The sequence below is a fragment of the Hippichthys cyanospilos genome, chromosome 11 (assembly GCF_059441005.1).
Source record: "Hippichthys cyanospilos isolate Australia breed blue-spotted pipefish chromosome 11, RoL_Hcya_1.0, whole genome shotgun sequence".
NCBI classification, from domain to species: Eukaryota; Metazoa; Chordata; class Actinopteri; order Syngnathiformes; family Syngnathidae; genus Hippichthys; species Hippichthys cyanospilos.
This window is the reverse complement of record NC_142379.1, coordinates 12,797,801-12,825,594: the sequence shown is the minus strand read 5'-3', so window position 1 is coordinate 12,825,594 and position 27,794 is coordinate 12,797,801. Positions and strand designations below refer to the sequence as shown.

General features: G+C 40.6%; 2 protein-coding genes, 4 non-coding genes and 1 pseudogene across 12 annotated transcripts; 5 read left to right on the top strand and 2 right to left on the bottom strand.

The window, feature by feature from the left end:
* Positions 1 to 2,502: 2,502 nt before the first annotated feature.
* Positions 2,503 to 26,999, top strand: ostn (osteocrin). 7 transcript variants are annotated; one of them, XM_088428512.1, is made up of 9 exons: positions 2,503 to 2,913; positions 8,306 to 8,514; positions 8,648 to 8,720; positions 12,464 to 12,906; positions 22,910 to 22,951; positions 25,081 to 25,158; positions 26,036 to 26,238; positions 26,635 to 26,735; positions 26,810 to 26,999. In XM_088428512.1, exons 5-8 carry the CDS (start codon positions 22,922 to 22,924, stop codon positions 26,711 to 26,713), a joined length of 390 nt encoding a protein of 129 aa, XP_088284638.1. In that variant the 5' UTR covers positions 2,503 to 2,913; positions 8,306 to 8,514; positions 8,648 to 8,720; positions 12,464 to 12,906; positions 22,910 to 22,921; the 3' UTR covers positions 26,714 to 26,735; positions 26,810 to 26,999. The 7 variants fall into 7 exon arrangements, 6 of the variants coding, with proteins under 6 accessions (XP_088284638.1, XP_088284639.1, XP_088284640.1 ...); XM_088428513.1 differs by lacking the exons at positions 8,306 to 8,514; positions 8,648 to 8,720; XM_088428516.1 differs by lacking the exons at positions 2,503 to 2,913; positions 8,306 to 8,514; positions 8,648 to 8,720; positions 12,464 to 12,906 and adding exons at positions 23,655 to 23,685; positions 23,787 to 24,119 and having other exon boundaries at positions 22,928 to 22,951.
* Positions 3,965 to 4,128, top strand: LOC148416023 (U1 spliceosomal RNA). Its single transcript, XR_015867325.1, has one exon. It is a non-coding gene; the product is annotated as a U1 spliceosomal RNA (small nuclear RNA).
* LOC148416022 (U2 spliceosomal RNA) lies at positions 4,915 to 5,105 on the top strand. Its single transcript, XR_015867331.1, has one exon. It is a non-coding gene; the product is annotated as a U2 spliceosomal RNA (small nuclear RNA).
* Positions 5,683 to 5,846, top strand: LOC148416021 (U1 spliceosomal RNA). The gene has a single exon (XR_015867324.1). It is a non-coding gene; the product is annotated as a U1 spliceosomal RNA (small nuclear RNA).
* On the top strand, positions 6,325 to 6,515 carry LOC148416020 (U2 spliceosomal RNA). The gene has a single exon (XR_015867339.1). It is a non-coding gene; the product is annotated as a U2 spliceosomal RNA (small nuclear RNA).
* On the bottom strand, positions 7,787 to 7,967 carry LOC148416019 (U2 spliceosomal RNA; annotated as a pseudogene).
* Positions 13,463 to 17,972, bottom strand: gmnc (geminin coiled-coil domain containing). Its single transcript, XM_088427824.1, has 4 exons — positions 17,885 to 17,972; positions 15,605 to 15,687; positions 15,365 to 15,481; positions 13,463 to 14,890 (listed from the first exon to the last, which is right to left on the bottom strand). Exons 1-4 carry the CDS (start codon positions 17,970 to 17,972, stop codon positions 14,213 to 14,215), a joined length of 966 nt encoding a protein of 321 aa, XP_088283950.1. The 3' UTR covers positions 13,463 to 14,212.
* Positions 27,000 to 27,794: the final 795 nt, after the last annotated feature.

Here is a 27,794-nt window from a genome sequence, read left to right as displayed (position 1 = left end):
GCCCAAAGAGAACCCACATGGACTCGGGGAAAACAGGGAAAACTCCACACGGGAACTCCGGAGTGAGGTGGATTTGAACTTGAGTTCCTGAAATGTGAGGCGGACGTGCTAACCACTGCTCATTGAACCACCTGCCTAAACATTCTTTCCAAATATGATGTAAATATACCATACATAATAAACTCAGAGGTACAAAACAAACATAATAAAACATTAATTTCCCTTAGCCAGTAGTTGATTGCCATTAGTGTTCCCTCATTCTCAATGACTGATGGGGTCCATGTGTCAAATTTAGCGTCAAGCAAAATAGTGTGCCGCCATCAAGTGGTCAATGGTCAAATTACATCTAAAATAAATGGGAGTCTGAAAAAAAACACAATTAAGCCCCCCCCCCCCCCCAAAAAAAAAGTGTAGTACAGCAGAGTTGTGTAAGAGGACTCCATTAAATTTCAAGAATACTGATCCTATAGAACACTTATACTCATAAATAGCATGCCCTTCAACGTATTTGGAGCCCAATCCAAGGAGGCAACACAAAACCCACTGGACACATTCAAACTCAAAATATATTTATTAAAATTACACTGTAGGGACAAGATGGAAAAGACACATGTGAGAAATAGTTTTGTCATGTGTTATGTGGGTGGCGGTGAAAGCGCTACAAATTGTGCAACGTGAAGGTCAAACACACAAGTTCTTGAGAAAAAGAGATTGGAGTGGAGGGTGATGGCATGTCATATGAATATTTGATCTCGCTGAGATGAGAGCATGTGGCAAGGGCCGTCCCCGAAGTCCTTGTGATGAATAGTGTTGTAAAAATATTTACCTTAAACACAGCATGCATGTGAGGAAGAGGAGGAAGCGGTGTTAGCACATTTCCTTTCTTATCCTTTTTCATCATTCTTTTCTTGTTTACGCTTCCCACTAGTTAAAAGTGGGTTAGAATGTAATAGCATGCTGGAGGGAAGCAAGGGGATGATTTAAGGTGAAAAAATGATTGACGAGTAAAACAAAAAGAGAGTAAACCAAAAAGCGGTGCAAGGAAGCGGCGGGGGTGGGGGGAAGTATTTATGGAGAGATGAAGGAGAGGAAGGGAACAAGTAAAGCGCTCTGTGGAAGAAAAGCCAATGATTAATTCATCTTACAGCTCAGCGGCAAGCCCTCAAGGGTTTTACATGATGGAGAGGGGACCATCACGGTGTTTAAACTTGAGACTCCCCTCCTCCCCTTCTTGTTCCTTCACCCTTCTTGCACCAGTCACCTCCCACTCATTCTCATTTAGATCATTGCTATATGAAGTTGTGTTTATACTTTCAAAGTGAAGCAGATGATGAAATGACAGAGGACTAAGGTCAATGGGATGGGCGGAGAGGAGGATGCACTGGCAGATGATGTGTCAGAAGATGTCTCCTGCTATGTTTCAAGTTGATCTGAGCTCGTGTTTACTCTTAGCATTAGGGCTAGGGTTAGAGGGGTCAACCGTATCTGAATAGAATAATGCAGTTGCAAAGTAGTGTCTCAGCAAATTCCCATGTAATGGAAAATGTAACACACTTAAATGTACGTTTTATTACCACAGTCACGCATTATTCATAGTTAATTTGGCTTAGCAGAGAAGAGTAATGGTGCTCTGATAGCATGGGACCTCAAGAGAAATTATGAAATGGGGCTGTGCACAAGAATCAGTATTGCAGCTTGAAAGTGTAATATGATCTACCTGTATGCAAAACATTTAAATACTGGGTTTTGTTGTCACTACCATTTTGGAAGAATCATTAAAAAACAAATATTTTAAACACTTGATGGAAAAATACTTTTAGTCTTAAAATGTAAACTTATTTTACTTTTTTTAACGCAAAAATATTTTAAAAATTCAGAAGAAATAAACAATTATTTTAAATAAAACTTGTTGAAAAAAACAAGTACTTCCAATACAAACTTTGTTGGGAGGAGGGAAATTAAATGTGTTAAAAATGTCAACAAAAATATTTACAAAACCACGACTTTTTCACGAAATATTAAAGATTTATTTTTTCTTTAAGCTTCAAAAGGTTTGGGGTTTTTTTTCTTCAAGAAGAAACTCACATTTTTTTTGTTAAAAATAGCTGACTACTTCTCATACAAACCCTAAAAATTGTGTAAACTGAAGCTTTCTCAAAAATTAAGTCTATTCTAGTACAATGTTTGTTTTTTTCTGCAAGGGAAGTAATTTAGTTTTGTATTGTGTGTTATGAATGAAGCAGTAAAGCAGAGCCGCCAGAACCCACAACGCGAAGCAGTTTAAAATATTTGAGCTAAAACTACTCCCCAACTACATTTCACTGATTTATATATTTTTTGTAAAACAATACATACTTTATTCATCAGTGACATATTCAAATATGAATCAGATAAAAACAGATTATTTTGAGAAAGTTTTTATTACTGTAACCAAGTATCACAATTCTCCAATAACATACATGTCTTAAATGAGTGTAAAATCTTTTGTAGAGAGGAGCTGGAAGGTCTGGCACTCCTTTTTTTTTTCTTCCTTCGAGGAGCTGGAGGTCTGGCAATCCTTTTTTTTTCTTCCTTCTCTCTCCCTTTCTTCATTTGCCTATTCACTCTCTCCCATTGGATTAGTGCTTCCTCCCTGCGATTGCTCGTTTAATCCGGGTCCTCCTTTCTTTAAATGAAAAAAAATCACGAGATGAGTTTATGTAAGAGTATTGATAAGTCCCAGGTGACACTGAACGCCCCAATTAAAAAATGGACCCGTTAATTGTAGCCAGCTAAAAAAGTGACTTTTCGTCGACGAATGCTGACGCAAAAATATGAATGCAGAAGAAATAGCCCAGCGAATTGTCAGAGAGACCTGTGGGAGGTTTTGAGACTGTTAAAATGGGTGTACGCGTCGCTCTCCTGATCCCCCAGGTAAAAGAAGCCTCTTTAACATTCATGCGGCCTAGGCCACACTTAATGACATTCAACATTCGCACTCTGAAGCAGTGTTGCACAGCATTTAAATAGCTGGATTGCATGTATGTATATTTGTGCATTTATTGTAACGGTTGAACGTGTTTGTTGAATATAATCCACTTAAAGGCATTGCAACCTGTTAGCTAAACGATTGACGCAAGGTTTGTAGTTCACCTCCTCTTGGATGGTGGCGCTGTGCTTGTATTTTGTCTGTTGGAAAACCGGAAAATGCGATGTGGTTTATAGAGGCGGGCTGTGTGACGTCTATTGTCGTTTAACAACTCTTTGTTCTGCACACGAATGCCGTTTATGCAACGTTGTAGAAAAAGATTCAAATCGTATTTCATTTTATAACATTTAACGCAATTGGACGAGGCACCACACTGTTTGTAAAGTTGTTTGGTTTTGTGCATTGTTATCAGTCATTTTTTAAGTTACCGTTTACAGGATGCACCCATACTTTTGGCCTTCATGGGGGGGGGGGTATACTTGGGGGATTGCGGTAGTTTCAAGGCGCTAAAATCTTTATATGGTATGAGACTGTTGTTTGCGCGTTGTCGTCTGGAGAGGAACGCGACTGTGATGTTCGAATGCAATTGTCACGAGTGCATACCCTTCTCGAAAAAAATGATTTTTTTTTTAATTTTCCTCCCAGAGATATTTGTCCTATAGCCAATCAAATAAAGATAAAACGCATGCCTGCATCCCCAGTCAAGCTTTGAAGTGTGTAGTGCACCGTTAGCCGCCACAAGATGTCAGCAGCGCTGTTTGTATTTTCCCATGTATTTAGCTGTTTCTGATAGAGGAACACGGAGGATTCATGCATGGTGGGAATGGTTTTAGCGGATTTCAACCCCACATTTAAGCATTGTTTAAGTGTCGTGTACGAGTGTTGCCTCATCAAGAATGTGTGTGTGTTTGAATTTTCACGTGTTTATGCAAAGGACACCGTGACTGAAGAGGGCGCCTGCGCTCAATACTTCTGCGTCGGTTGCGTGTACAACTCATACTTACCTGGCAGGGGAGATACCATGATCAAGAAGGTGGTTCACCCAGGGTGAGGCTCAGCCATTGCACTCCGGTTGGGCTGACCCCTGCGAATTCCCCAAATGTGGGAATCTCGACTGCATAATTTCTGGTAGTGGGGGACTGCGTACGCGCTCTCCCCTGATTTAAGTGTATAAAACAAATGATGGGGTTCCTATTGGACCGTGTCAAAATTCAGCTTCCAGAGAGAGAGTGAACAGTTCGGCTTTGATGAAAACCCTATGCAATGTATAGCCAAAGATAATAGAACCATCAAACAGTAGGTCGACGGTCAGGTTGGACGATACTTGCAAATGATTTCGATTGACCATCTAAGTTAACGAATTCGCTGGGCAACAACAGCAAACGGGCCCTAAAGACCTCATATACGATAAAATATATCAGTATGAAGTCAATGTTGTCCGGAGTCATTGTGGCACAAGTAACTTGTGCATGTTGCTCCACGTTGGCACGGAAATCTCACATGCGGACATATCCGGCTTCTCGGCCCGCCCCCTTATCTGTGATTGGCCAGAAATTGCATTTATTCGCTGCTCAGATTGGATGAGCGTGTGTTATTTAAAAAATAATAATACAAGTACACGGTACAGTCTAGTCGAGCTAGGGCGGGCACAGCAGCCTATCAGGGCGGGCCCGACCCCCTAATCCCGCCCATGACGCCGAGTCTGCATGCGGCCGTATTTCGTTTACGACTCGTCAAATAAACATATCATGGAAGGTTAGACGAAGTTTTGCCATCCATCTTTCCATTCCCAGTATTTGTTCAGCAAACGGCGAGTTAGGATAAACACCCCTCGTTCTTAACGGACACGTGAAAATCCCTTGTTACTAACACTATTAGGCGTTTGTCACCGTCACTGTAGCTCGTAGCGTCGGGAATGAAAACATTTCCTCCGACAGATTGTGGGTATCGCTTCTCGGCCTTTTGGCTAAGATCAAGTGTAGTATCTGTTCTTATCAGTTTAATATCTGATACGTCCCCTATCCGGGGACCATATATTAAATTGATTTTTGGAACTGGGAGATGGAATAGGGGCTTGCTCCGTCCACTCCACGCATCGACCTGGTATTGCAGTACCTCCAGGAACGGTGCACCCCTCCCTCCTCTGTTAATAAAAACTCAAGACTGTGATTCGACACGCAGTTAATGTTGAAAGCGGGTGCCTGGCGGCGCGCGGAGCAAGTCCGTGAGGGCGGATTTCGTTGCTCCCTCAGACCGTCGTCGAACTGTAAAATACGTCAATTGCAAGTCGGGATCGCTGTGTACGGGCTTGACCATGAAAAAGGAAGTGCCAACATAAAGATCAACCCACAATACAGTATTGTTTAATGTCGAATTTATGAAGGCAGCCCCACAGTGTTGTCTTTGAAGTGTGTAGTGTGCGCTGCACACCGGTAGATGTCAGCGGCGCTAACTCTAGTGCTCCATGCATTATGCTCGTTACCGACAAAGAAACAGGAAGAAGCAATGCATGATGGTAATGCCTATGCGCAATAAATGACACATTTGACCATGGTTTAGCGAATGTATTATCTTAAAAGTACTGCCTTAACTGGTACGTGCGTGCTGCCACGTCAAGCTTGTGTGTGTTCCCAGTTTCACCCTCGCAGCGCTATAACCATGACTGAAGAGGGCGCCTGCGCTCAATACTTCTGCGTCGGTTGCGTGTACAACTCATACTTACCTGGCAGGGGAGATACCATGATCAAGAAGGTGGTTCACCCAGGGTGAGGCTCAGCCATTGCACTCCGGTTGGGCTGACCCCTGCGAATTCCCCAAATGTGGGAATCTCGACTGCATAATTTCTGGTAGTGGGGGACTGCGTTCGCGCTCTCCCCTGATCTAACATGTTTAATTAAATATTCAACTTAGAGATTTTAACAATTGGTCAGATGAAGTGATGCCCATTTGCTGTTCCTTGAATGGCACCATACCATCATTCTGTCACTTTTGTGTTATGTGTTCCGTACACTTCTTGTGGAACCAGGCATTACCCCGCATTAATTTAGGCGTCGCCTTTACGTTTTTTTTGTGGAAGTCACCCATCGTTTTGTTTGGCCACTTAAGAACACGGTGATGTTAGTAGATGGGGCACATTTTTAGCTCTTTGTCTATTGGACCAATATGGATCAAGTGGTACACAGCACCCAGCATTTGCTCGATTTATAGGCTGAAAAACAATGCACGTGTCTCCATTAACAATTACAAGGTGTGTAGTTGATGTTTGGCCTGTAAATATTTGCACTGCGGACGTTTGTCACCGTCACTGTAGCTCGTAGCGTCGGGAATGAAGACATCTCCTCCGACAGATTGTGGCTATCGCTTCTCGGCCTTTTGGCTAAGATCAAGTGTAGTATCTGTTCTTATCAGTTTAATATCTGATACGTCCCCTATCCGGGGACCATATATTAAATTGATTTTTGGAACTGGGAGATGGAATAGGGGCTTGCTCCGTCCACTCCACGCATCGACCTGGTATTGCAGTACCTCCAGGAACGGTGCATCCCCACTTACTTGTCGAAACTAATAGCTGTATGTAATTAGTTAACTTGGCAAATAGAAGTTTTCAGATGTAAACTTAATCTGACATGATCGACTTTTGAGTGTGATTCAACAAATAGAATACACCCTCACGAGCACGGAACGGCGTGAAGTGTGTAATGTGTGCTACACACCAGTTGGTGTCAGCGGCGCTAATTTTGTTACTATACATAAACAGTATATACAATGACCCCTCCTGCATCGCGGTCTGGTTTAGTACTTCGCGGGTTTTACCAGGGAAAATGTAAAATATTTCAAAATAAAAAATAATTTAAAAATGCGCAAAAATGGAGAAAAAATGAAAAAAAAAAGTACAATATACAGTAAGTAATATTAGTAAATAACTATGTTAAGAATTCTTCAAGCGTTAGAGTTCGTGACGTTTTTTTTTAATATTATTTGAAATGTATGCTTTTAATTCGTCGGGTCCCGTTGCATTTCCGTTTCCTGTTGTAAGTTCTCGGCGCGTCATTCGGCTCGCTACGGTGACGTAGTGAATGACAACGTAAGCTCATATTTATAGTTTATTGTCATTTATGTTGATAACGCACGCTACTACTGCCTATGTCTAGTAAGCGATGAGTGTTTATTCTGTTTATGTGTTCGTTTGTGTAGAGGTTGCACTTTATAGTTAGTCGTTGTTAGTTGTTGCTAACCCGCTAATGTCGGCTAAAAATACAGTAAATTCAGATTAAAGTTCGGCAAGTGCTTATATGTTAGTTGACTGACTTTAACATTGTTGTTGATTTATTATTCAACAGCTACTACATGATACACCTTTCATGAGCCAAAATAAATGTGAAGTTCAAAATGATGACTCTTTCACCGGAGTCTTGGTGCAGATAAACAGTCCTGAGAACAAATTCTCAACAAACTAAGTAATATCAGTTATTTAATGAATATACAATAATGTTAATAAGGATAATGTAATGTTAAATAATAGGAGAAAGGAAATAAAATACGCAAAAATACAAAAAAAAAAAGGATTGTTTATGGTTACTGTGGCTATATTGGGGCGTACATAGAAATCTAGGAACTGATACCCGACTTCGCGGGTTTCAGACTAAACCCGTTAACCGCCCCATTAACCGCAAAATGATGGGGTAATCAGTGTATGTCTAAAAGATGCAGTCTATTAATTGATTGCAACCAAACGTCGATCCAAATGGCTAATTGCATTCTATGTCAAATGCTTCGTCTGTCGTTATTTTCGACAATTCAGGGGAATGCACCGCTCCTAGGTACTGCAATATCATGTTAATGCGTGCAATATCATGTTAATGCGTGGAGTGGATGGAGCAAGAACCTATTCCATGTACCAGTTCCAAAAATCAATTTAATATATGGTCCCCAGATCGGGGACATATCAGATATTAGAGTGATAAGAACAGATTTTTTTTTTTTTTTTTTTTAAAGTTTTATTGTTACTGCAACAATATATCACATTTCTCCAGTATGGAGTAGAGCAGGGGTGGCCAAGTTCGGTCCTCAAGAGCCACAATCCAGCCTGTTTTCATTGTGTCTCTTCAACTAACACACCTGATTCAAATGATTAGCTCATCAGCATGCTTTGCACAATCCTGATAACGACGCTGATTTGACTCAGGTGTGTTGGTTGAAGAGATACATTGAAAACAGTCTGGATTGTGGCTCTTGAGGACCGAACTTGGCCACCCCTGGAGTAGAGTATGACATTACTGTAGAATGGGGGCCAAATTAGTTAAACATTTTTATAAAAGTTTATTTATTTTTTTTAAGAACACTTCAACACGTTGCTACCACGACCTTCTCCGTGGAGCTCCGGTTTCCTCCTCCGGGCGGGCGCAGGCAACGCTTCTTTGTGGCTGTCTCCTTGGCTTGCCGCGCGCAGCTGTGATGGTCTCTGCAGCCATTCGGAGCAGAGCCACGGAGGGAGTCTGCCTGCACCTCCTCACCAGCAGGTTTCTGGAGGCCCAGATGGCGGCAGGGTGAGCCACTGTCTATCGAAGTCCTTTGGAGGCTTTTCTCTCTGGCTCACCCCGTAGAGCACCGGTTGGCATTTAGGGCCTCCCCTGCTGGCAAGTCCGGGAATATTCTTAGGTGGTCGGCTTTCGCCCACAGGTCAACGGCAGCGCTGCACTCCCAGAGGAGATGCCATACCGACTCCTGGGCGCCACAACCTGGTCGGGGGCAGGTAGGATGGGCTGCCATTCCTCGGGAGTGCATGATGGACCTGACTGGGAGAACCATCCACCAGAGGTCCCGGAGTCTGTTCGGAAGGGCAGGGTGGTTGACATTGCGCCAAACTGTTGTGGGCTTGCCGGATGAGAGCAAGTGCACTGGACGCACTGCTTCCTGCTCAACAGACATTTGCAATTATGTTTTTTTTACATGTTGTTTTCTGATTCACTTCTGTGATGTTTTAAAAAAAAATTCTAATGTATGAATATGCAGGTGGTAGAATAAACGCCACAGGGAGTCTTTGACGCACGTATGCGCCCATCCAGAACCGGGTCATTGCTTGTGTTCTGATGTTTTTCTGATGCTTTTTCAAAATCTAAATTCAGGACTACTAGCCGCATGATTCCGTCTCTCGCATAACAGATGGTGTCACGTAACAATATTAGGCTGTCCCTGATCTTCCTTGCCGCAATGGCACAGGTTTGTTCAGGGTTGTGCATGTCCTTTAAAACTGCAGCCATTCGTGTAGCTAAAAGTTTACTAAAAAGTCCACGTTTAAAAGAGTGATGGGTCGCCAGTTGCTGAGATCGGTGGTGTAACCATTCTTGTGCAATAATGTCACTATCCCTACTCTGAAAGTGTCTGGCAGTTTGCTTGTTTTTGCCAAGTCATTAAAAACAAAGTAGGTCTGGTGCTAAAATGTTCCAAAAGGTTGCAAAGAACTCTAAGCAGAGTCCACCTTCGCGAGGTGCCTTTTTAAACATTATACACATTTGTTTATTTCCTCTAAAATGTTTTGTTAAAAGGCCTTTTTCTGTCACAGCTTCTTCTATAAAGTTTAGAAGTTCCATCATTGTATTTTTCACCTTTACCACCTCCAACTACTGTGCTGGTGATTCATAGAAATCTTGGAGAGTCTGCCAATCCTTGTACACCGCTGTGTATGCAGCCACGTGAGCTTTTTCATTTCTTGTCTTCACTTTGTTGGCAAAAGATTTTGGACAGTTTCTGTAAAGGTGGTTGGACTCCCCACAATGGACTCAAAATGCCATTGGTGCATTCTTTAAAAGAATGCCCAACTGTTCTACATTTTCCTCAAATAACTTATCACACACTTCTGTTAGAAGCCCATGCTCACCACACTTGCAGCACAGCTTGGTTTGACCTTGGTGATAGACGTAGCCTCAATTTTCTCCCAGGATTGTCATGGATGGAAGGTGTTTCAGGCTCTGGAAGCCTTTGGGGGTCCTGCCATTGTTGAATGGGGACCCTCCAAGCACGGTTCCTGCAACCTATTGCAAGGTGGTCTCATTCTAAGCGGCATTCGCTATCCTCTAGTTAGTATTTATCACAATCCTAACTTGAAGAAGTTTATTATAAAGCATTCAAATTCTGGAATTTTCCAAAGAATTTAAGCTCAAATGTGTGCTTTATTTAGCCGAGAAACTTGATAGAATTTTTTTTTTAATTGAAACAAGTCATTGGAACAATCCATTTTAATATTTTGTAACGTTTTACTAATTTAATGGGAAAAAACTTTGCAGAGAAAATATATTTTCAACCAGTTTTATATTAAATGAAACAAGTTGAAAAAGGCCTTAAACATGCTGTTTTGGGTCAGCAAATGAAACTTGAAAAATGTAAACAGAAACGTAATGAAATTGAATATTGCTTAATTATGTATTACAAAAATGTTTCTTAAAAAAAATCGGCAAAAAACAACCAATGTAGCTAACTCAAAAATGAGACCCTAAAAAAATGAAGCTTTCGTCCAGGAAAACTTTTTTCAATGTAGTTTCTGGTGAGACTATTCCTGCAGGCAAAGTAAATCAATTTTGTACTGTGTGTTATGTTCTTCATAACAGTAAAGCAGAGCTAACAGAAACTAGAACCCAAAGCAGCTCACTCGCTTTCACTCAACAGGATAGCTTCGGTTTCAGAGCTCCATAAAAGCCACAAAGGGCGATTAACTCCTCAGCTCAACTGCACTCACTGTATGTTTGCTTTGTCGAACACAAAAGAGCACTTCCTATATTGTTTAGTTACATTATTTTAAGGCGGCATGGAATGGTGAATAGTGTTTTGCATTTATGACTCACTGTCTTGAGTCGAGACAGAAAATAGTCCACTTGTGTAATCTGAGAGTCGCTGCTTGTTGGTCTAAATGTACTTATTCATATTATGACTTTTTATCGCTGATGAAAGTTGAGTGGAATGTATGTCAGCGCTCGGATGGAATTCAACACTTCTGCTTAACTGGTTATTAATTACACTGTACTTGTTGGCTCAGCTGCTAAAGCTAAGCTAATGGCAGTATTGTATTTTATTGTGTTTTTACGATTTATTGTGTGTTGGCGTTTTCCTACATTAAGTTGCATGGTTATAACACGCGCCTGCTGACATCTGATCCAAACCACTCAATACACTTACTCTTCTCCTTAACCATTTTTTTTTGTATTTTATATTGTTCCCTTGTGAAAATTTGGAAATTAGTCTCGTGAAAGGAATTCTATTTAAAAAATGCATTAAACTAGCAGCTATTGCTAATTCGATACTTAGCTTGGAATTAGTTTTATTTAGTCCGTTGTTTGTCACAACTCAGCATGGTGGGAGATACGTGGAAGGTAGTGACCCAAAAGTGCAGGGAAGCAAGGAGGTTGAGGTGCTCAAAAAGGATGATTTAACTCTGCTCAGAGGCAAGTTAAACAAGAACAAAACAGTTTACAAACAGAATTCATAACTTAAAAGACTAAACTCATGGTTGTTGAGGGCAGAGGACAGAAACAGGGAGGTAATAAGACATTGAGAGTACACATAGACAATAACACGACAACCAACTGAAAGCAAACCGGGAACTAAATACACTCAACACTAACGAGATGACCCGAAACAGCTGGACAGGAACAATAGTTGGGAAGCTGATTTACCAGACAGGTGGACACAATCACACTAATGAGGAGCACAAAAAAACAGAAAAGAACACCCCCCCCCCCCCCCCCCCCCACACACACACACACACACACACACAAAACATGTCATGTCAAGTTGCACTATTTTATTCCTGATTGCATAAGCAAACAAAGCTCATTAGTCTTGGAAAGTTAACAGCAACCCCCTCTCCAACATGAACTGATGTGCCTTTTCCTGAACTAACTGGCTTTTACTCAATTCTCAACCTGTATGCTGGCAGCTGTAGTTCCGTAAATTATTCATTTCAATCAAGAATAGAAGGAAGTTTTCACACTGAACTTAACATATGTCTTAAAAGCTCAGAAGGAAAAATATGTATGCTTGATCAGGAAAAGGTGCATCCAATCATGTTTTGGTTACAATAGCAATACTATGTATTGGGCAAGTTACTTCAAAACTGTAATGCGTTATTACTATATGCATATTACAGTACTAGTTTTTTTTTTTGCGTGTAAGGCATTACATTACCATGTTACACCAAGAGGCCGAGCCGTGACGTAGAGTCGTTGATCGTCAAGTATAGATTGATAATGACACAAGATCGCACAGGATTCTAATCAATGAAAACACTATAAGAGCGCAAAGTAAAGCATACGGGTGACCCAATAATAGGAGGAAAAACAAAAACAAGCACTACTTGCCTGAACCTAATAACATCAATTCATCACAGAAAGATGGCAGCATAAAATGGGTTTCTGCGGTGAAAATGTTCCCATTTTTTTCAGGCCACTGTAATGACTTGTGAGAAGGGTCGACTCATTAGTGTTTTTGTTTTTTTTTTTAAAGGTGGATAGTGGGCGTCCTACCGTAGGACCTGTTGAGTGCTCAAGCTGTCATCTCGCCCGTCCAAGGCCAGATTGAGTTTCATGTCCGTCCTCCTTAATGACCCGTCAGCGGAGAGGGTCGCCTCGTGATCTCTGTGTGATCCTCACCACACCCTCCTTCACATTCCCGCGTTCTACTCAAATGCAAACAATCTGGCTGACATCTGCGTCCCCCCGGCCTCACTGTGTTATTAGCGATAGACTGGCTCGGACACCTCTCTTCCACGCGACCTCCCCGTAGCATCTCGTGGGACCTGGCTGGTTCTTTCGGGGGACCCCCCCCCAGGGAGATGAACCCCTTCCACTATTACGTGCAAAGGGAGGACCGGGGAGGCGGGGATCTCCGGGGAGTCATAGACCACCAACTGTTGTGAAACACCAGGAAATGGCACTCTTTCCAAGCTTGTAAGTGAGATAAAGAGCAGCTAGCATGCTAACGTGCACCTGCACAAATGTTTTCAAACAAATTGTGAAATCATTCTTACCTTTTAACAACAAATGTAATAAATTAGTAGTCATCGTCATTTGAAATATAAACATCCTTCTTTGACGTTACCGTATTTGATCATGGCTAAAATTACTATGATGGATTTTCAGAATTAAGAAAAATAATTCTAAATGCTGGTAGCACTGTGGGAGACAGATTAGCACATCCATCTTGGATGCGGAGATTGTGGGTTCGCTTTCGTCTCCAGCCTCCCTGTGCGGAGTTTGCACGTTCTCCCTGTTGTGGTTTTTCTCTGGGTATTCCAGTTTTATCCACATTCCTAAAACATGCATGGTAGTTATATTGACGACCCTAAATTGTCCCTCAATATAATTTCTCTACATCATTGTGTCCTCTACGTTTAGCTGGCAGCCAAATCAGGGTGTACCTCTCCTACTGCCCGAAGACATCTGGGATAGTCTAGGATTTGGCATTGCAATAATTGTATTGGTTTTGTACAAGCATACAAGTGTGAGCATGGAAGTCAGTAGTTTATTGAACAACAGAATGCAATTAAATTTAACGTGAAGGTGTGATGCTGGCTCAGCAATCAAGATATTCAACTACGGTGATCAAGCGATGAAACACATTTGATTTAGCTTTTCAATATAAAAGCCATCAGTTGGGTTCATATTTAAATTTCAAATATTCATCATTACGATTATCTTTTACTACAAACTATTAGAATAGCAACCTACACACCTGAGTATGGTGATTTTAAAGGGAGAGAAGGCACAAGTCAAACTTGTTCTGATTTAGTAACCCATTTTTACACTGCTCGTTTTTCTTCCTGACTCACTGTCCAGTGACAAAACACAACGCTAGAACTATTAGCTAAGCAACGAATGGCTGTTGTGGCCTTTAATGGATGAAAACAATAAACATTTGGTAAACTTCTCCATCATGATGTTAGATTTTTAAGTTCTTCCTGAACTCAGTCCATCAAGTTGTCATGCGTTATTGTGTCAGATTAGTCACTGGAGCCGTTATGTTATCAACTTATAGTAATTTGCAGCTAAAATGTTATTTGCTTGTTTGGCATCTCATGAGTAGTGACAAACGTAGAGATGCAATACTGGAGACATTCGCTTGGCAACTGGAATGCTCGACCATGCCGACTGAAGGCACAAGTCAAACTAACTTGAGTTTGCAACAAGAGAGTAGCCGCGAGTTTTCGAGTCAGCTAACGTGAAATAGCCTTCAACATTTGTTCTTGGAGTTCAACTAAATTCCACCTCCTGGGTCCTGGTTTTTCGAGGTGTGAGTGGGTAACCAAGTGAAGTTGCAACGTCCTTGGGGATCCTTACTGACAAAAGCCTGCCCCTGAGGATAGCTGAGTGTCTTTACGCTACAGGCAGGGCTCAGGGACATGACGAAGGCCAAGTCAGGATGTCCACCTCCAGACCGACCAGCTTGTGCCGGACTCTGCGGGGTCAAAGGGCAGTTCAGGTCTGGACTGCTAAAATGCGTCTGACTGAAGCAAGTCGCCTCAAAGAACCGATGTCCTGGTGGTGGACTATGCAGGTTTGGAGTTGACGACATGAGGGCAGGTCGACTTTGCAGACCTTCAACGCTGCCATAGCTGCAGTCTGACCGGTTGCTCTCGATTTGACCGACCGGTGAGACCGCTAAGTTTTGCCGGTATGCAGCCGGCACGGACGATGTGTCGATGGTGTCCGGATCCTTCAGACCAAGAGTCCTCAGAACCCAAAGGTCCAGCGTGGACTCGGAGGAGCTGGAGCTGGAATCTGTAAAACTGGACTCAGCAGAACTGAACTCGGCGCTAAGGTTCCGGCAAATGCGCTTGCTGATCTGGAGGTGGCGCCGAGTGGAGTTTTGGAAAGAGCCAACGGGATTCGTCTGCCTCCTGTTCAGATTCCTGGTCCTGTTGGCATTCAACTTCTGCATAACAAGATTGATTTGTGTTCTGAGTACTTCATTTCTTCACAGTGTCAAAAATTCACGTTTGTCATTTTTGTATCATGATACTGACAGATCCAGGCTGTATCCCGCATCTCTCAACAAAAGTCAATTAGCCTAATTGAAGACTCTAAATTAGTGATGGCAAAAGTACTCACATCCTCTATAAATACAGACACTTGCAGAATATAAATGTTCTTGTTGAAGCAGAAATACAGATTGAAGACTACATTTACTGTCCCCTCAAAACACCACAAAAAACAATGCTTAAAAAACTACCAGTGGCAAAAGTGAGTACACCTCTTTATGAAAACATCTAAATTGGGCCCACTTAGTTAGATATCTTCTTTAGAGTCATGTGACACATTAGTGTTTCGAGGTCTCACGTGTGAAGGGGGGCAGGTGTGTCAAAATTGTGTTTTCACACTCATGTCAGAGTGTGTGCATTTGTTTTACCTTGGCTTTGTCTTCCAAATTCCTGACAAAAGACGAGTTGAGGAATTGTCGCAGTTTATTGTTCTCCTCCTGGAGGCGACTCAGCTCTTTCTCTCGTTGAAGCAGCGTGTCCTCAAGCTGACACGAACATTGCATACACAGACACACATATCATATTGAACAATCTTAGCATTTTTTTTTAAAAATCCAAAGTGGCACTATTTGTAATCCAATGGACAAATTGCACATTAGCATGGTTACCTGTTTGTTTCTTTGGAGGTGAGGCGAGAGCTGCTCTGCCCACAGCCCACCAGCAGGGGGAGACCTGCCAAACACACGCTCCTCTGACACACGTACACATTTAGAAGATTACATCAAAGAGCCTCATCATCATAAAATAATTTTAAAATGACTTTTAAATAAAAGTAGACTAACCCCACGGGCTCAAGGAATTATGACCCTTTTCTCCCACATTGGTGGCATGACATTGATCCACGGTGGACCACGTGGAGATTAGGGTTTCCATGGAAATAGAGAAGCCAAGAATCTCTCTTAAAAAGGGGAATTAAAAATATATGCACTGAGCATTATTACAAAATAAAAATACATGCTGAAAATATGAACAATTTTTGAAATGTTTTATAAAGAAGGAATCGAATCCAAACTAAAAATATTTACACGATATTACACGATTAAATTGAGAATAAACCATAAAATAAAAATACATTTGCAATAAAAATAACGGTTTCCATTATTGTACTTGTAAATACATTTCACGTTAACTGTACCTCTTAAATTTAATGCTGAGATATGTGTTGTTGACTCTATAAAATACATTAGAATACTTTATACATCAGCAGCAAAAACGCATGTTCAAACAAGATCATCCTTTAAGGCGCCAGAGGGTTTTTTTTTCAAAGTATATTTGTATCACTATTTGAAAAGATTTTAGCTTGATAATATTTAGAGATATAGTCACACTGCGTAAATTTTGCTTGTTGCAATTTTGTTTCTTTGGCGCATAATGAGTTAAATATAATTATGCATGCAATGGTAATATCTGTTAAAGGTACTTCGAGGTGAAAAAAAACTAAATCAACGTTTGGGCAAAACATGTTTTTGGATAACGTTAAGTTAAAAGCATTAAACAATACCTTAAATTACGATCATCCCAAAAATATTCAAATTAACTCAATAAAATGTGTATTTTTATAGGGAAATCGTAAAATTTTAAGCAATATAAATGTCCAGTATTTCCCGCGACAGTCTGACTGACTGGTAACTTACCGCAGACACGCGTACCCGTGGAAGTTCACCACGTGCTCGCGCACCGTCGAACGTCCCGTTACAGCAAGTAAAACGAAATTACAAATTGAGAGAGAATGATGGAGAGAACACATGCAGCTGCTCTGAAGCTCCTCTGCGCGTAAGTCACACACACGGGCCTTCTTTAAAGAAAACGCACACACACACACAGTTCTACTAATCACAGCTCGCCCAGTCCCATTCACTGTTGTGACGTCACTGCCATGCAGGTAGCAAAATCACCTGATGTCAACAAATTCAACAAACGGATTTCAAGACTTTAAATTACATGTGCACGTTCCGACTAAGAATGCCACACACGCACAAATACAAACGAGAACGTGACAGCAGATGAGTTCAAGTGCAGCAGGAAATCATTAAAAGTTCATCTCACTTGTTCATTGACACTCCGCTAAAACAAGACAACAACAGAAGACGGGCACAAGTGAGTTAATGATGGAAGGAAACTGAGAAAATGAGGCAGGGAACAAGAAAAGAGACATTGAAAAAGAAAATATCAAGCAAATTGGTGTCTACACTTTAGGTAAAAGAGAGGACACAAGAATAGAAGTTAATCAGACAAGGAGGACTAGTGAAGATATAAAAATGAACGTAGATGTAAGCATGGGAGACATGGATATGAGATGAGGACGTAAAGCAAGGATACAAACAAAACGAGAGATGAAGTGACGCGTCACGTTTCTTTAAGATCAATGAATATATTGTCATTACTGACAAACAGAGTATTAAGTGTGAGTATTCCCATCATGCTTTGGGCCCTTTAGGTTAATCTGTCATGCGGAGAAGTCCACGGAGCAACCATCAGGTGTTTTATTTGCGTTATTATGGGATGGCACAATAACCTTGTGGTCACCATGTGCGCCAATCGAATCCAGCAGTCACTGTGGGCGTGTCACTCAGCAGGTGAGCCACTCTGATGTCTGGATTGTTGCCGCGGCGACACACCAGGCTGCTCGTTTTCCAATTAGCCCCTGGGTAGCTGTACTCGGACAAACGCCGGCAGCGGGACGCGGGATTACCCAGATGATAGGTCGGCGACCAGCTGCTAGCCTTTGATGGACCTTGGACCATGGCTGGAAGGCCCAACTTCACCCATCGACAGACACCAAGTTTAACCTTGGTTTCACTGGAACGTCACACACGTTTAAACATGAATTTAGGAAATTTCAACTTTTATGCATTGTTTTTTTTCCTTCTGGGTGAAGGTCCTGGGACCTTCTGGAGAGATGACGTCTCTCAGCTGGCCTGGAAAGCTCTCGGGATCCTCCTGGGAGATCTGGACCAGGTGACTAGGGAGATACATGCCAGGGCTTCTCTGTTCATGTTGCTGGTCCCATGATAAGTACAGTGGACCCCCGTGTTACAGCGTCCCTGGCTTACGTTTTTTTCTTGTTGCCAAGTGGAATACTGAGTTTTATCGTACCCTCTTTGCGGTATTTTCACGGCAATGCGACAAAAACAGCTGTCATGACGCTAGGGGGTTGGCTGTATTTGTGTTCTTTTGTCTCCATCTGCAGACATTTTTAGGTAATTGCACTTATTTTAAGTTGCCCTCACATGACGGAGATGCCGGTCTGCTATTGGTCGGCCTCACTCGTTTCAAAATGGCGGAATGGTAAAGCTTTGCTCTATCGCTAATGGTTACAAAACTGTATTTATAGTGCATTTTATTGCTAAATTCAAATCTGAAAGGGTTAGCCATGGGTCCCAAGATTGCTAGTGATGTTAAAGAGTAATGTAGCACTTACTATACTATTTTGGTACCAATTTTTAATATGTATGTACAATTTTGCATTCGCTATCTAACATAGGTTTGGATTGTCCGCCATACGGTGTTTTCGTCTTACGGGCCCCAACCGCGGAACGGATTAATATCGTAACAGGGGGGCCGACTGTAGAAGAAAATGGATGGAAAAATGTTTCAGGTCACATCCCCATTTGTGTTGGTCTAAGTCAGTATGTTTGATAACTTTTCTCCTTGTTGAATGAGTTGACTCTTAGAAATGTATGAGTTACCGTAGTTTTAGTTCAATTACCAGCCCATGTCCAGTTTAGACTACAATATGAGGGTCCAAAATCCCAAATAAGCAACTTGCTGGACTACAGGCGCTCTACCTGGTGGTCTACTTCTGGTTGCGAGCACAGATGCTAAATCCCGCCTCTCGTTTTGCATCCCCGCTGGGAAGCTAATGACGGTGGGGACGGCCGACGGGATTTGTTGGACAACAGCAGCGGCTGCCTGACTTCTGGCAGCCTGCTCGCCGCTGGGTTCCTTTGACACTATATGGGCGAGGCACGCCCTCGCCACACGTGGACGTTAGCAAACGGCCAGTCTTTGTTGCAACGTTTACTCAAAGAAAACAACCGCTTTGGATTAAACAAGATTTAACTCCCCGTGACAAACAAAAAAACACGAAAGACAAAATCACCCTAAAGTAATCTACGTTTTTGCAGGCATTGATTTCTGTTTTTGTGAAGCAGAACCTTTTGAGTCTTTTTCAAAGTTAGTACTATTTGTACTTGAATTCATTTCCCCCCCAAAAAATCCCCAAACTAAATGATTGTTGGCGTGCATTAACCTGCATGGTTAATCTTGAGTGTGAGTGCTGTCCCCTGTGGAGATGAACTAAAGGCAACAAGCTGGAGCATTTGACTTCTGCACAATTACAGACACATGCACACATACTTTACCTAGCACCCTAAAACGTGTAAAAATGAGAAAATACCGCCCACACGTACCAACTTTGTTTCCTGTGAATGTGCGTCCACAGGAAAGTAGTGATTAGCCGTGAGCTTGTTGCCGCTGATCACCGCTAAGCTAATACCCCTTTTCCATCCCAAATAATGGCAGCCTGCTGAGAGCTGGAGGCCAATTAAAGCACAATGAGAAAGGGTGAACCAGACATCATCTACACACCTCCAATCTCGTTGGCCCCGGCACAACGTGAGTTGGTTGGTGGGGACTCTAGCCAGCTGCTTTCGAGAAGACAAATTGACTTCTGGTGTATTGTTCACAATTAAGTTTGTGTGTCTGGACTAACTGCCCACCTATCAAAGAGTCAAATTAAACTAGCAAGGCAATCTGCCTCTCTGCCCCATCCAGAGGGCTATTTTTGCATCATGCTGGTCTTTTGATGACTCCGAGATAATGAAGCCAGCAGGTTCTAGACAAGAGCATTCTCTATTTGGGATCCAGTACTCTGGAATGTCCTAAATCTAAAAATTGTCAACTGTCCATTACAGTGATGACTCGATATTACGGAAGCAATTGATTCTGGGATGGCTTTCATACAGCGATGTTTTTTTGTTTTTTTTTTGCGTCCAGTTTCTCATGTAAATTAACTCATTTGCGGCAAGAAGAATAAGTATCCAAATCTGGACCCTTACCTTTGGAGTGAAATCATTCATGGAGGAGGAGGAGAGAAAACGGCAGAAAACAATATCACACCAACTAAACAGCAGAAAGCTATAGGAAGAAAATGGTAGAAAACGTTACTGTACAGCTACTTAATGTATAAAATCACTTCGTCCGTGGGCTGGAGGAGAAGGTGGTAGTAGTTAGAGCAGAGGTTCTCAAATGGGGTACGGGTACCCCCGGGGGTATTTGAAGGAACTCGAGGGGGTACTCCAGATTTTAAATAAAACACACATACAAAAATACTTTAAAAATAATTAATGACGTAATTGAATGTTTCTGGAAACTGTAATGTCAGAAAATAGATTTTATGTTCAGTAGGTTATTCAATTTCATACAGCAGTGGTTGGACCTAACTTGTCATGTGCCACCTCTCGTTACCTGTCAAGTTAATCATTTATTTTGAACACATCTCTACTATGATCCCAAAAGAGGACGCTTTAAGTTGAATATTTTTCTACGGACAAATATTTATTTATAATCATTTCTTTTTGAGAACACTTTATGTTGATGATTTTTTTTTTTTTTTGTGGACACCAGCAGACATTTCTCTAGCAGATAATATTACTTCACGGCCGTTCTGAAACACAGGTTGACCCGCTCCAATAAAAAAAAGAAAAAACGCCTTAATACACAAGCTTCTACAATAGCCGTGCGCATCACAGAAAGCTTGAGGACACGCAACAGGTCTGATGTCATTTCGTTTATTGGGTTTTTCGTCAACTGTGACGTTCATATCCCAAGGTACATTGTACAAGCAAGTACGGGACTTATTTTACGCTTTACAGTGTTCTGCCAAGTCATTGGCTGAGACATTCAGGGATAGGGGTCCTTATTATGGCAACTTTCACTGCCAGCGTTAGTAATTCAATGATTTCCTGTGAAACCATCTACTTTCCGATTTGAGTTTCGACATCCTTTTCTCCTGGGTACCTGGTGCTCCGCCTTCATTCCTGCAAAGATGCGTGGTCTTGTTACATTCATCCACAAACATTATATCATGAGGATTATTTCTAACCGGCGTAATGACACGTTACTAGAACCCCCCGAAAGCCAAGAGGGCTCGGGTGTCGTTCGGCGGCATGCCTACCCGCGCCAGGTGACATCACCGGCTTGTTAGTTTTCTGATTGGCTGCTCGGCAGAGGTACCCGCCGGCGCGTGCCGGTCGTGCGCATTGTCAACGTCTTTTTGTCGCATTGGAACAAGACGTTCGGGCGGCTGGCGAGGTGTGAAGCCAGAAATAGGGTAATTCTGCCTGTTAGCGTGTGTATTGTGTTACATTTAAGTCTGCGATGAATGAAGCGAAAAGGTCCTGGGATTAAATTTGACAATGTCAAAGTCCAGTCAACAAATGAAGTGTTTAATGCCTTAATGACCCCTATTACCCGTATAACATAAGCATGTGTGTGTGAGTGTGTGTGTGGTCTGTTCTCTGTATGACATATTATAATCACTTTTTTTGCAGTGCTCCCAGTACTATATATTATACTACAGTTTTTCCCAGTTAAAAAGACGTATATACTGTATATATATATATATATATATATATATATATATATATATATATATATATATATATATATATATATATATATATATATTTTTTTTTTTTTTTTTTTTTTTTAATCTATTCATATTTTAGCTAGCTGTTGTTGCTAGGTGCCCTGAAATCTGCCCGAGCCTTCAGAATCACAACAGAAGGCGCATTGTTGTGTTTCCAACCCAAGATGGCAGAAGGAGAAGATGTGGATCTGATTGCAAATATATTTACCAGACCATTAAAACCTATGCCAGAAACACGTGCGGACAGACACGGCTTTCAGCATTAGCCTCCATGTCCACAGAAAAATACTTGCTGATGGACTTTAAATGCACAGTTAAAGAAGTCTTCTTGAGAAACTAAAGATTTCATTTTCAAATAACTGTGCGGATCCACATTGGTGAGTGCAAACATTTTATTTGTATTGGAAATAGGTTTTTGTCATGATTATTAGTTATTAAATCAATGTTAAAAACAGTTCAAATAATCAAATGTCAAAAATGCTAAAAATAAATTATTTTACAAACCGGTACTCTTGGAATTAAATGTTGCTCAATTAATTTATGTTAAAGAGAGAGTATGTGTAAGATTTCGACCGTTTTTATCACTGTCCGTAGCTATAACAGAGTTGCAGCCTCCGGAGGAGTGCCACCCCCCATGTAATGTAATTTATAGATAACTAGACTCAAGATAATATTTGAAACATTCTGTTGGTTGATAAGAACACATTTATTTGCAAGTTTTAGAAACGTATAATCATTTAATTTATTCCTTTTTAATGAAAAAGGTCTAAATCGTACACATTGTCCCTTTAAGGATGATGTAATGTGGATTCTTAACCCCATATGGATGCTATAATGAGGCATATTTATTTAGAAATAAATATGACATCACTGAAGGCAAAAAGTGGAAAGCTTTTAACTGTTTAAATGTATTTTCGAGTACTTTCAGATATACTTGCAAGTTTGTTCAAAAGTATTAGCAAATATGTTTACACATACTACTTGAAAACACCTTTCAATGTTCTTGTAGGCTAAACTTAAAACTAGCATTGTTGTTCCTGATGTTACAAGGTTACACGTTACATGTTACCTGTACATAAGCATACCTGGGTGAGTTTGACCTTAATTTGCAGGTCAAGAAAACGTATCCGGATCATCTAATTAGGCTTTGAATTCCGCTTTCTGAATCAGTTTTGGAATAAAACACGCAATAAGCTGCACATGATAGTTGCAGAAAATGACAATTTTCAAGTTACTAATGAATACTTTACATGTGTTACAGAAACGAGAGACTATGGAAGGGATTCTAAGTTCCTTCCTCAAAGTAAGTGAACAAAAATGAGTTTTCATCATCATCATCATCATCCTCCTCCTCCTGAGGCCTTCATCTCCCATTTTCAATTTGCGTGAACTTTTCTTAAGAGTGTGTGTGTATGTGTTGCCTTCCTAAACAATGAATTATTTCTATTTGTGTGTAAATATACACACATTAATACAGGAGCTTGATATATGTTCAAGAATGTACCATGGATGAAAAGAAGAGGGCATGGGTGGGGTGGAATGACATCAGTGCGACCCGAGAAGGTCGCCGCTAATTAGCGGTCCGTTTATTTTTGTCGTTATTAGTAAGTTGGCCGCTATTGATAGCCCAGTTGTGTTTTCTCAATGAGGGCAAATGAGACAAGGTGATGGAGGCCGACATGCCCCCAAGGGACAGACAACTGACATAGGCCAGGGGGCTGTAGCCTGTGGCGACGGAAACACAAACCCAAATCAAGTCCACCACAGACTACACGCCTTTTTTAAAATTCATTTGCTGGTTCCAAAACATTTCAACACAACTTTTACAAAGCTGGTAAACAGCTGTAATATTAGTAGACGTTCTTTGCAGAGGATAAAGAAAATCAACCTGTTAATTGAGTTTTATTCTCATCTATTAGTAAACTCGGACCATTAAAAAACCTCAAAACAAAAAAAAACATCAAGAAAAAAATAATGGTGATTATTTGTTTTCTATCATTGCCTAGCCCCTACTCTATGTGTAAAAACCTGACCCCGGTATGTATACGTAACTAGTAAATGTAAAAAGAAATTCCATTAAAATATTTAAAATGTGACAAAAATAAAATGATTAATGACTTTGGTCTTAAAATCGACAGGAAAAGAACATTGGGATTCATCTGCTGTCACTTTTGGTCCATCACAACGATGTTTTTGATTTGTGAGCTTCAATCATGCCCATATTGTACATTTATATTGATGAGAACATCACTATTAGAAAACTAGAGGACACGAAAGAAAAGGAGTTGCGGAAGGAAAGATCCATCAATTTACCTGATGAAGCCAACACACACACATTAACACATTACCCAATGGAAAGGGGGTACAGGAAGTGATGTCACGCAAAAGGCTGCACATTGGAAAGACGGACAGCTGCTATAAAACCTGACATCAAGTCTGCACACAGCAACAGACAAGAGGACACATTGAAGGTAACATGCGTGTAAGTGTGTGCACGCAGGTGTGTGCATGTTGTTCCACTATAAAAATCTTCATTTTTGTCGATTATATTTCTTCCTCACTGTATATTTGCACTAATATTGATTATGTAAATCATTTCACATGCTTAACACATGCCGATATTTTCTGATTTGAGAAATAACTTATTTTTACACATCATTTGAGCTTTTTTGCATGACTGTATATTAGAGAAATTGAATTTGAATAATTATAACGTGATGAAATACTAAATATAATAATAAATAATAATATCATTTTCATTTATTTGTAACTTATTTTGGCGTATAAAGACAGGTGTCCCAAACAATATGTCTTAATAATTTAAACAGGAAAAAAAAACATTATTCAGGTACATAAACAATTAATTCATCACATTATGTCTATTTTAAATACATTTTAAATGTATTAAAAGTCAGTTTTCATAGTAAACACAAATACTACACATTTTAAATATATTCAATGTCAGTTTTCATAGAAAACACAAATACTGTATCTTTGACAAAGTGTGGCTGGTGTTGAAGATTAAGTTCAGGGAAGACCCAGGTATTTTTGTGAATGGAAGAATTTACTGTGCATGTGTGTGTGTGTTTGTGTGCACGTGAACCTAAGTAGTGCATAGTCAATAATGTGTTTGACGTGGGCAGCGTGCGTGTGTGCGCACACTAGAATATGTAAGCAGGTCTCGGGAGAGCTCGTTTTTGGACGGTCAAAGGCGTTTATTTGCAGGGATGGAAAATGCTAAAATTAGCCCGATGTTGCTGGACAATACGCATCCCCGTCAGCAAAGCTAAAAGTGGCATGTGTGTGCCAGCGCGCATGTGTGGATTCCGCTCCAGGTGTTAGCCCGCAGTGCAAATGTGTTTGTAGGCTAATATGCCAGTGTCCAGGTCGCAGGGGTCAAGAGTGATGCATTCCGGGTGTTGTGTGTTGCAGATGCAATTGTGCGGCTCTCTGCTCTTCATCTGCCTGCTGTCCATCAATGTGCCAGAATGCAGCGCCCTTGAGCTGACGGTACGACAACTGTAGTGTACAAGAAGTCCTCTTTAATAAATCTTTAAAAAATGGGGGAGAGGTAAAAAGATGCAAGAGTAATTTTTTGCATTTTAATTCTATTAAAATTGTGTATAACTGTCAGTGTTAGGGTTACTTATTACACTTTTCAATCAATCGGACACTGGACAAGAGTTTTCGTCATCAATATGGTGCTCTGGCCCTCAGGACCATATTATAAATTATTCTATTGACATTATATTTATCTGCTGCATTTAGCTCTTTCAATTTTAATGGAAAATTATTACTAAATATAAAACCATAATTTGAGTTTCACAAATATTAACATTAATTATTAAGGACATTTTATCAAATGTGTTATCTTTGCATTATTATTATTAGGGATAATTGAGTACCGATACAAAGTATCGGTTCGGGAAAATATCAGGCCTTATTTCAAGGTTTTGATACTAGTGATCTTGGGCGATACCAGTATCGGCTGCTCTCTTGGAGCAGGTTTACGAACACAAACTAGATATTACAAATGAGAAAAATAGAAATTTGCCATTAATTTCATGAAACTTTAAAGGAAAATACAAGACTGAAATAGGAAGGTCTTTGTTTGTTATTGTTTTTTGGAGAAGAAATGTGTGTATCAAAAGTACAGGTGGTATCAGTACTTTCTATTGGTATTCGTGTCTACACAAGTGTGTTGTATTTTATTGTGAATGGTCTGGAAAAACAAAGTGGTACCGCACGTTTCTAATTCTAGTTATTATTAATGTTGAGGCATGTCAGGCCACAAGGAAAGAAGCAACTTTAGGTGTCCCTATACTTTTGCCTAAGCAGCACACCTCAAAATTAGCCTGATCCCACTCGACTGTATTGACCTTTCCAGCACGGTGACGTGACAACGAGGTCCGGACCGGCCGGATTAGTCCACTCGAGCGGGATCAAGAGGCTCGGGCCGGATGGTCCGGCCAAAGCGGAGAACGATGTAACGGAGCCCAAGAGGAAGACGGGTTTTCTTGGGAATGCGTCGCCGCTGGATCGGCTGTCCATCGGCGCCATCAACGCCAAAATTGTGGCGAACAGGCAAAGGTCAGAACAGATTAATGCTATGACAAAGTTCGGATCTCATGGTAAACGTAGTTTTTCATATTATTTTCATAAAAAAGATGTCTAACTAATGTTTTTGAGGGAAAAAAAGTAAGGAATTGAGAGGTATTTTTTTTAGAGAAACGGTTTTCAAGATTAACAATCTTTTTTTTAATTACAAAGTAACTGTCCTTTGAGAGTGTACATTTTCTAGATTCAATTTTGAGTTTCGTCTTCTGACTTTTTAATAAGAAACAACACTTATTCCTATACTGTAATATTATGCCTTTCTGTTTGCTTGGTATTTTCCTTCCCAGTGGCTCAAATACTTCTTGAATGTTACGAAGTTGCGTAAAAAAATCAATAGAAAAAGATGTTATCTTTATGTGCTGTCAACAGAGCAACTGAGTTGCCGCGGCGACGCCTTCCTCCCATCGACAGGATTGGGATGAGGCATCTGCCAAACAGAAGAGGCTAAGCAAAGCCACATCTAAACACAGGTACTGTACTGCACGTCACTGACACGCCACACAATTTCCCATTCTTACAAAATTTGCTCCGCCCCTTGTCACAGGCTGCAGCCCAGCCAGTCAGCAGCGGCAATGCCTGCCACCCATCATGCATCTGGAAACCAAGAAAACAACTTTTTTTTATACTGTGGATAGAGAATAGATCTCAAAATCTCTCAAAATGAACATTTTATGTTTTATAGAGAAATAGCAGTGTATTGCATGGAAAACATTAAAGAATTATGAAAAACTGCAGTTACTTCAACATGTGTGTTGAATGGGTGATTTTTAAATTGGCGTGGCTTAGAGATTTACATAAGGACGCAGATCATTGCGAGAAGATTGAATTGGGTCATCTATTTTCTTTATCCAGTGTTCGTTCAGTTGTACTGTGTTGGCTCTTTGTATGATTATAATATTAAATTAAAAAAAACTGTACCAAAACTGTATATAGAAACCATTCCAGTATTGGAGGATTCTTTGAATGATCCGCATACAAAATACTGAAACTAAAAGTTTCTAAGTAAACTTACTTGTTCATAGACCTATTCTAAAAAAAAAAAAAAACAGTGCAGAGAATGCTTGATATGATATTTTCTCCTTATTTACAAACGTAAGTTTGTCCTTTTGGTCCGCAGTAATAACTAGCTAAAAACATAGTTTCTAACCGAGAGTAAGCTAACATTAGTGCAAATTTGCAACCCTGTAACCTGCAATTCCGTTAGTGTGATTGGCGTAAACATATTTATTAAATCTTGTACCGCTGATCTGTAAACTGAACCAATCAAGCTTATGATAGTTGATTAACTATTATTAGTGATGAATATGGAGCAGAAAATAAGAAAAGTGAAGGTTAACCTTTGAAGAATTTTGAAGCCAAAAAGTCCTCCAATTCTGTAATAACCCATATTCTGTTGGAATTTGTGTGCTTGACTGTCTGTGGACTTTTGCTGATTTTTATACAGATTGTCAAATATTTTGGATGGATTCAATTAGAAAAAACACACTGCAGCAATTGGCAGCAATTTTTATGCCACAAAGTACATGGAT